Raw genomic sequence first — 9,470 nt, 5'->3', positions numbered from 1 at the left:
CGCCCTCCTGGAGATTGGTGAATTCCCACCAAAATAAATCGTTCCGGGTAATCGGTTTTCATAGCATATTCATTCTATTAAAGAGGACTGTTTGGGGCTCGCTAATTGCCGGGGGATCCCACTGAGCTGCACATTTTTAAAAATGCACGCGGGATTCCTGGGTCGAGGCCACAAAATGCATTGGAAAGGGGGGGGAGGGGCGTAAACAAAAACCCGACGGAGGCGACAACGAATGCCCAAGTGAGGGGCCAGCCTGCAGGCTCTTCCAATCCTTGCGGCAAGACCCAGATTGTGATAGCGCTGTTCAAGATGGGATACCTCTAAAAACTAGTCTTTGCCTACGAAGAGGGAGTTTAAAAACACCACCCTTCCTCCACCGCCGCACACCCTCCTAAAATAGGCGTTTGGAGGAAAAAGACCAAACCCATCACCATTTAGTGGCCCAGAGAGTGGACGCAGGGCAATCCGTCTGTAGGATCCTGAACGCCGAGGCGCTTTGTTGCGGGACGGAGAGTGCTTTAAGCCTCCCCGGACTGAGGAGGATGGAGCGGAGCGCGCGAGGATGCTAGCCGAGCACCAGTCCCCGAGCTTTATCTGCTGCGGGCCAGCCCTGCCCTTGCCAGGCATGAATTACTGCCCGGCTTTCTCGGCTGCTGCGGCCGCGCGGAGAAATGCCGGGGTAGAAGCGCCTGGGGGTTAGTGCTGGAGGCGAGATAACGCGCGCAGCGGCCCCCCCCCCCCGCCCCCCACGGCCCTGTCAGCTCGAGAAACCCACCAACCGGGAAATCCGGAAAGGCCCAGACAAAAATAAACGCACAGAGTGCTCCCTCTCACCGCCCCAAAACTTGTGCTTCTCCTCCCGTGGGCACCACAAGCTCGGAGAGACGCATAGACATTTTGTTTCTTTTCTCTAACTCCCTTCCCTGAGACCGCGGGCATCCCTACCCCCGCAGCTCAAGGGCAGCTCGGTGCAAGAGCCGCGCGCTATTCTGAGCACGGACTCCACGTGGAATCTCCTCTGAACCCCTTTCCCTCTTCAGACACAACTCTTCTCGCCTTGCAATGCACGCAGCCGGCCAGCCCGCCGCGCCCGGCTAGAGCAGACGCGAACCCAGGCCGAACCTAAAAAGATATCATGGGGTTCCGGACGGGCTTGGGATGCCTAGGGGCGGGCGGCAGGGCCGGGGGGCTGCGGGCGCAGGCGGTCTGCTCCCAGGAGGCGGGGGCGCGACTTCAAGGGCCCCTGCGCCGGCTGCTGCCTTTGATCGGGCCGCCGCTGGCGCCTAAAAACAACATCCTCGTCTGCCTATTAGGCGCGCTGAGGGATCGTGACAGATTGTTTATCCCCGCAATTAGCGATGCGGCCCTTCTCCCGCCGCCCGGCTGGCCGACCCCCGGCCCGCGCTGGGCCTGGCTGTGCCGCCGCCAGAGACAGCCCCCAGACCCCTCTGCGTCGCGCGGCTGCACTCTCGGGGTTCGAGCCCCTGCTCTGTCCTCAAACAGGGGTTCTTAGCTGGCGGGCTCCAAGTGGGTCCAGAGCCCCTGAAGTTATTTTTACTGATGCGTATTTGCCTACGGAGGAAGTTCTTAGTTATATCGGGTTCTGAAAGTGATCTGAGAGTCAAACATTTTGAGACGGGAGACGACGTTGGAACAAAGCAAGCCCCGGTCAGAAAGACAAACTGCTCGCTTCTGACACGAGGACCTAAAGAGCCAAGGGCCATCGGTTTCCTCTCCCCCTGTAACCCCAGTGCAGAGTGAGATTCCGGCTCGGCGGTAGGGTGTTGTTTCAGAGACCGATAAATTGAAAAAGCAGGCAATGGAAGTTCGCTGTCCGGGCTGGGCTGCTAGCAGGGAGTTCGGCCTACAGCCTTGCTGAGCATCAGTTCGGTCAGCCCTAAAATGGGTCCTACGGTCTCCTATCCTTGCACCCTCAGGCGTACCTCCGGGACCTCGGTTTCGCTGCCCGGTGGAAGGACTCTCTACTCGTCCTGCCCCCGCCCCCTCCTCCTGGGGTATGGTGAGATTAAGATGGGCCGCAGGGTGCCCCATGCCTCCAGCTGGGCCCGACGCGCGAGCTAGAGGCCCCAAACCCTGCCCCATGCTTGTGTTGCAGTCTTGGGTGAGTAAGAAATCTGGAGACGTAAATGTCACAGATGCGAGTATTCCTGAACCCGCCCCAAGGCCTGCACATATCTCTGGAGCCTATGGACAGATGTGAGGCTGCCGATCACCCTGGCGTCCGCAGGCCGACCCCTCCCGCCAGACCCCGGACGCCGTCAGGGTAATAAAGTTCCCGCTCTAGCAATTCATTTTCCTTAATCTGGACGCCCCTAATCTACAGCTTTTATTGGGCCCAGTTAAAAGGCGAGGGAATTCGCTGTCCCTCCGCGCTCGGATAATTACCCCTAAATGGCCGCGGCAGCCCCTTGTGTTTCCTGGAGATTAGAACCCCGCAGTCATCAATGGCCGGTCCCGGTGAGCCGCCAATCACCGCCGCTGGCTCCCCCGGAGCCGCCGGCCTGGGCCCCGGGAGAAGAGGCCATAAAAAGGAGGCGCAGAAAACTGCCGAGCCCCGACCCGACTTTGCATAGATCTTAAGTCTCCCCACACTTCCAACTCCTTTTCCTCCATTTTTTTTAAGCAGGAAAAAAAAAAAAAATCACGTTTCCTCTGAAACTGGCAAAAGAGAAGTTCTCAAGCCCAGCTACCAAGGTTCCATCCCAGGAACAGTCCTCTTTTCCCCCCTGCCCCCCTCCCACAATTGTGCCTCCCCACCCCTGTGCCATCCTGGACCCAGAGGCAGGGATGTGTTTTTGTTTCCGCGGACGCTTTGAGGTCACATTAAGGCCAGATCAGTGTTTTGTTGACGTTTCTGCTGCTTTTATTTCAATAAGTTCTATATCAAAAGGACCCGGCGGCTCCTTCCCCCAGCTGGTCGCCGGTATAGGTGTTGTAATCCTCCCGGGGAAGTCCACAGCGGGGAAAAGTACACATCATGAATGAAAATCGATTACCGACCCCGGATAATATTATGTATTCTTATCCTTAGCATCCACAGCGCCCCAGGAGAGGGGCTTCTTTAGGCAAACTTCAGTCCAGCGCTTAGAAAGAGACAAAGGCCCACTTTTACTCCGAGGTAAAGTTTGGAAGATTGAAACAGAGGAAGAAAATAAAGGTGTTTAAGAAAAAGAAATTAACAACCCGTCTTTCTACTAAATAACCAGGCGGATTTTTTAAACTATAAAAGAAGTACTCATGAAATGACTCATCTCAAATGATCGTGGTACAGAAGAGGGGAGGCAGGTATCGGAGGGGGACAGAGAAACGCACCCAGCAGCTGACTGAAGAAGAAGGTAGGAGAAGCCTTGGTAGAGAGAACCAGGGAAGGAGTACAGAAAAAAGGGAGGCGTGGGAGAGAGGGGTGGGCAGAAGAGAAGTCCCCCAGGAACACAGAAAAATAGAGACCGACGGGCACCCGGAAAGAGGCGGCCCAGGCTGCAGCGCCGAAGAAAGTTTCTCCCGCGCCCCCTCCCCTCCTCTGCCCTCCGGGGGGCCCGGCCCTGTCCCGCGCGCCCCGCGGCCCAGTGCGCCCCGGGGCCAGTCCGCAGGAGCGCGGCCCAATGGCTTGCGCCGGGCCCGCCCCCTCGCGCGCTGATTGGCCGCCGCCGCGCTGGCCTCGCCTTATTAACAAGTTCTCTGGGGAGCTGCGGCCCGACCCGGAGCCGGCGAGTGCGCCCGGGAACTCGGCCTGCGCGGCGGCGCCAGCGAAGAACCAGGCCCCGAGCGCCGGAGCCGGCCTTCTGGGGAGGGGCGGGAGGCGCGCGCGCGAGGGCCCGCCCGGCCAGGGCCCCGGGCGCTCCCAAAGGCCGGCCGCGCTCCCAGTCCGCCCGAAGCCCATGCCCGGCGGCTGGCCCGTGCTGCGGCTGGAGGGGGGGCCCGGCTCTGCATGGCCCCGGCTGCTGACATGACTTCTTTGCCACTCGGTGTCAAAGTGGAGGACTCCGCCTTCGGCAAGCCGGCGGGGGGAGGCGGGGGCCAGGCCCCCAGCGCCACCGCGGCCACGGCGGCCGCCATGGGCGCAGACGAGGAGGGGGCCAAGCCCAAAGTGTCCCCTTCACTCCTGCCCTTCAGCGTGGAGGCGCTCATGGCCGACCACAGGAAGCCCGGGGCCAAGGAGAGCGCCCTGGTGGCCTCCGAGGGCGCACAGGCGGCGGGCGGCTCTGCGCCGCCCCTGGGCGCCCGGCCGGGGTCGCTGGGAGCCCCTGACGCGCCGTCTTCGCCGCGGCCGCTGGGCCATTTCTCGGTGGGAGGACTTCTCAAGCTGCCAGAAGATGCGCTGGTCAAAGCCGAGAGCCCCGAGAAGCCCGAGAGGACCCCGTGGATGCAGAGCCCCCGCTTCTCCCCGCCCCCGGCCAGTAAGTAGCCAGAACCCAGGCGGCGGGGGAGGGGGCCGGGCGGGGGTGCGGGACCCGAGGGCGCCAGGCCGCGCGCCGGCGCCTGCCTGTCTCCAGCGGCTGCGTACCTGCAGCTGGATACCTGGAGCCGGTGCTGCAGAGGGTTTGGCGGGGAGGCCCGGGTTTACTCCTCTCCCCAATCGCATCAGCTAAAGGGGTGGAGGCCTGGCTGAAACCCAGCTCTCGGTCCACTTTCGCGGGCTCCTCGCCTTGGCCAGGGGACGCTGCGGCTGGCAGTTAACTTGTAGGACAAGGTGTCTGGGCACCCTCTCCTCCAGCCCCCATCAAAGGACCCCAAGAGTCCCCACTTCCCAGTCTGCCCCCAAAACCCTGTTACTTCGCCGTTATCCCTACGGGTGGGTCCAAGTGGTGCGGACATCTTCCCTGCGCTCAGAGTTTCACTTTCTCGTAGAAGACTGCCCTCACCCCCCGCATTAAAGTATCTCTTTTCCCAGAGGTTCTTAACCTCTTGCAAAATTCCCCCTTCCCCCTTCAAGTTTCAGGCAGATACTCAGTGCTCCTGGTGGATGGGTCATTTAGTGGGAGGGGGCGCTCAGGTTCCAGTGGAGGGGGCGGGGCACCAAGTCAATTAGTGGGAGGCGCCCCCTCCATTGCGGTGGGAAGCTCCCAAATCCGCCGACTGGGCCCATTGAAGCGGACTCCAGCCGTCAAAGGCGCGTTCGGGGTCGTTCCAAGGCCCCATGGCCCCCCGGCTTCCCTGCCCAGCAAACACGCTCGGAGATATTTCAGGAGCACGGGAAATTCCCAAGTTTTCCTCGTTTCCTCCGATTATTTTGCGCGGCATAATAGCAACCCGAATTCAATGGCGTGATGCTGAGGAATGATTTTTATCTGGGGATTAAACGTCTTTGAAAGGCCAACCCCTCCCTGGGCCTAATGGCTGGAGAAGGTGGCCCAGGGCTCTGCTGTCGCCACCGAAGGCAGTGACGTTTTCCTCGGCGCCCGCCCCTCGGGCGGCCGGGCGGAAAGCGAGTCGGGGGCCAACTGCTTCCCGGACTCTCCATGGCCTGGAGCAGGGAAGAAGGGGGGATGTTAACACGAGGTTTCGTTTGACTCATATCCTGGTGGTCTGTGAGCCCAAAGGATCATTAAAACACACACACACACACACACAAAAACAACGAAAAAATGCATGCTTAGGCAAAACCCGCATGGTGAAACATTCTGGACTTGAATTCATTTTTCCCAAGGGAAGAAGCTGCTGGGTAGGGAAAGCGGCCTTTCCAGGACTTGGGGATTCAGTTAGGGCCTCCACCCAGACCCCAAAGTCCTTGTGATCCCCGTTGTCCTGGAAATAATTTGTCCTATGTTTTATCTGGCCACGGCTGCCCTGTGTGGCAGGGGTTGACTGGCCCAGAGGACTCAGTCTCGGACCTGCGGGAACCCTCTCTCGAGGTGCTCGCTCACCTCCCGTCCTTGAAGTATATTTTGAAGCCCTAAGAAAAAGCTTGGCACCTTTGATCTCTGCAAACCCAGACACAGGTGGAGAAGTGATTGCAGCCCCCCCGCCCTCCCCCCGCCACTCCCATTTGTGTGTGTCCAGAGGGCCAAGGCGCTGGGGGTGGGAGAGATCCAAGAGACAATTGAGACAATCAGAAGTACCCCCCCCCCCCCCGCCGGCACTTCATATATTTGAGATATGGCCGTGGTACCACCTCCCTGACCGCCTGACAGCCGGCTTTGCTCCACCTCTGGGTCCGCAGGGACGGCCCTCAGAACCTTGTAGGAACGTGCTGTTCCAAGGGAAAGAGTGGAATTTGGAGATCTGGGTTGGATGCCACGCAACGCTAGCGCTGAAGGCTTGGTGTGCACAGATAAATGTTTAGCCAATTCATGAAACTAGATGTGATCTTGGGTTGGGTGCAGGGCCTTTTCCGCGTGTTCCATCAACCTTATTAACACCTACCGTTCGGACACCAGCGGCGGTGGGAGGAAGCCCACCGCGGAAGGCCCTCCTGAGCAGCCACTTAGCATGAAGGCATTCCGCCTCTTCCCAGTTAAGTTCGGGCCTTGAACCTGCGCCTGTTTCACCTGGAATCTTTGTTTCCTCATTTGCAAGAAGTAGACAGGAACGTCTACCCCGCGGGGTGTGGCCACTGGAGAAAACCTTTTCCAAGTGTCTCTCCCAGTGCCTGGCACCGAGATGCTCCACGAAAACGAATAGCTGGTATTGTTACTGACCGCTCTTACTACTTTGTGGGCAGATTACCCTCCCGCGCCGCTCTCTTAACCCCTGCCTTTTTCTCGGCCCCCTAGGGCGGCTGAGCCCGCCGGCCTGCACCCTGCGCAAGCACAAGACCAACCGCAAGCCGAGGACGCCCTTCACCACCGCTCAGCTGCTGGCGCTGGAGCGCAAGTTCCGCCAGAAGCAGTACCTGTCCATCGCCGAGCGCGCCGAGTTCTCCAGCTCGCTCAGCCTCACCGAGACGCAGGTGAAGATCTGGTTCCAGAACCGCCGCGCCAAGGCCAAGAGACTGCAGGAGGCCGAGCTGGAGAAGCTGAAGATGGCCGCCAAGCCCATGCTGCCGCCGGCTGCCTTTGGCCTCTCCTTCCCGCTCGGCGGCCCCGCGGCGGTAGCGGCCGCGGCGGGCGCCTCGCTCTACGGGGCCTCTGGCCCCTTCCAGCGCGCCGCGCTGCCGGTGGCGCCCGTGGGACTCTACACAGCCCATGTGGGCTACAGCATGTACCACCTGACATAGAGGGCCCCGGGGTCGCCTCCCTGTGGTACCAGCTGATTCCTCCAGCCCCGGTCTCCTGCGAGCGGCAGGTGCCATCCCCCCCAACGAGCTCCCTTGTTCGGCACCGCCCGGCCCCTTCCCCTTTAACCCCCACGCTGCTCCGGTTGATCCTCGGCTGCTCCCTGCGTTCGCTCTCCTATGTCTGATCCCCTCCCCCAAAAGTGGCTGGAAGGGGCCCTTAACACTCTTCTAGAATCTAGATCTACCCTTTGTGTTACAGATGGAGAAACTTAGAGAGGTGTAGACTTCCCAGCGGTCCCCAGCAGAGTTAGTGGTCGGACCGGCACTAGGCGGCTGCGTCCTGTCCTGACACCAGGCAGGAGACGCACGGAGAAACTCCCGTGTGAAGATTTTGGAAAATAAGAACAGTTGGAGAAAAAGAGAAGAGCATGCCAGGGGAGTTGGAAACCCCCGTCCTTCCATCGGAAAACTTCAGAGAACTTCAACTGCACAACGTCTGCTTTCGGTGGGGGGAAGGGGGGTGACACAGATGCGTTGCCAAGGTAGGTTGAAGGGACCTCTCTCACCAGTACCAGAAAAAACTGTAAAATAAAATTTAAAACTCCTGTTTCTATTTAACAGTACATTTGTGTGACTCTCAAGAATCCCTTTGGAAGGGATTGTGTGTAATATACTGTATATTTGAAATTTTATTATCATTTATATTATAGCTATATTTGTTAAATAAATTAATTTTAAGCTACAAGAAACGATCTCTTTATTGATTTAGGCTTTTATTTGGATTTTACTTCTTGCCTTCTGTTCACATATGCAATTGCTTTTCAGCATGATGGTAGTTTTCCGCTGGCACCTTTCAAAGGTGACAACAGGATATTCAGGGACAGAAGGGGGTGTCTTTTTGAACACGCAGGACAGATCTGCATTAGCAAAGTCAAGTGGAGAATTGAAGCAATTACCTAGGATAATTAGGCTCAATTTTCCAATTCACTTTAAGCTGAAATCGACACTTGCTCAGGCGACCCATAACCGACTCTTTCTTTTTTCTTCCCTTTTAACCTGTCTATGAAAACAAAGCGAATCACCCAAATGGTTTGATGACTGCAGACAGCTAATCCAGACAATTCCCACCCCCGCAAACCTGTTTTTCCCACAGGAGGCCAGGTGGGGGGTGGAGGCCATTGCTTTGCTTCTCTAAACCGCTGCGCTGGTGGAGACCCGGTTTGTGGATCTAATTTTGAGCTGCCAGAATGTGAACGCCTTCACACCCCCTATTACGACCCTTAAAAACAAAACACTTTACTGAAAACCCAGGGCGGCAGTACACTTCCCACCTTGGCGTGTCCTTTGCATGAGCCCTGCCTCCAAACGCTCACAAACTTGGTTTTTCTTTTATATAGTAGGTTAGATTCAGGCTTCCAGGAGAATATATTTGAACGAGCGCCAAGTTTAGCCTTCTGGGGGGAATTCTGCAAGGATGTTGATGGCAGAAAATGACCTCCTAGTAAACAGAGCCTACTATGTTCCAGACACCGCTCTGTTCCCTTTTGAGTTGGGGGCCCTGGCTTAATTTTCACCAGATCTGCGTGCCCTCCCCCCCCCCCCCCCCCCCGGCCCTGCCTCAGTCCCACATTGGCCCGCGCCTCCAAACTCCACGCAGGACAGCCCCAGGCAGCTTTTGCCGCAAGCCGTTAACCCTGGAAGCCAGCAGGCCAAGGGTTGTTAGAAACTCCAAGGACCTGGCGTTGGACTTGGGGAGGGTCGACGTCTCCACAGCTAGAGGCCGTGGTGCGGGGTGGAAAACGAGTCTGGGGCACATGGAGCGGTTTCTAGCCCCAGGGGCCGGAGCTCTGCCTAGGAATTCCAAGAGAGCGCAGGGCTGCGCGCACGCACTCCGGGCGGGCTCTGAGCTGGCGCCGGGCAAGTTCCAGGGTACCCCGGGTCTCCGATCCTCCAATCTCGATTGCTCCGGCAAACGTTCCGTCCCGGAGGCCGGGGCTGAAGTCCCAACATGTCACAACTCCCCTCCTTAAGAAAAGAAAGCAAGCTTGCTGTGGAGTGCAGTTCCGCCGCTCCAGACAGACTTCTGGGTTCCCAGAAGCGCGGTCAGAACCCGAATCTGGGCCTCTTCGTCCCCAAGAGAGAGGAGTTAGACCTAAAAAGGTCTCAGACTCACGTAGTCCTTTAAAGGCGCTTGAGGGCTGAGGAACATCGCTGCTTCTCGCAGACGCAGAAAGGAGTTGTTTCCTCTCTATAAACTAAACACCCCGACAGTGAGGGAGCGCAGAACACTGGC

At 58.3% G+C, this 9,470-nt stretch overlaps 1 protein-coding gene across 1 annotated transcript; it reads left to right on the top strand.

The window, feature by feature from the left end:
* The first annotated feature begins 3,883 nt into the window (after positions 1 to 3,883).
* MSX1 (msh homeobox 1) lies at positions 3,884 to 7,831 on the top strand. Its single transcript, XM_032397315.1, has 2 exons — positions 3,884 to 4,418; positions 6,735 to 7,831. The coding sequence occupies exons 1-2, from the start codon at positions 3,950 to 3,952 to the stop codon at positions 7,175 to 7,177; spliced, it is 912 nt and encodes a 303-aa protein (XP_032253206.1). The 5' UTR covers positions 3,884 to 3,949; the 3' UTR covers positions 7,178 to 7,831.
* Positions 7,832 to 9,470: the final 1,639 nt, after the last annotated feature.

This window comes from Phoca vitulina, unplaced genomic scaffold (genome assembly GCF_004348235.1).
Source record: "Phoca vitulina isolate PV1807 unplaced genomic scaffold, GSC_HSeal_1.0 scaffold3, whole genome shotgun sequence".
In the NCBI taxonomy this organism is placed as follows: domain Eukaryota; kingdom Metazoa; phylum Chordata; class Mammalia; order Carnivora; family Phocidae; genus Phoca; species Phoca vitulina.
This window is presented reverse-complemented; position numbering and strand designations above follow the sequence as displayed.

Coding starts and splice junctions, on each gene's coding strand:
- MSX1 (XM_032397315.1), top strand. CDS start 3,950: ATGGCCCCGGCTGCTGACATGACTTCTTTGCCACTCGGTGTCAAAGTG. Junction 4,419..6,734: donor CTTCTCCCCGCCCCCGGCCA/GTAAGTAGCCAG, acceptor TCGGCCCCCTAG/GGCGGCTGAGCCCGCCGGCC.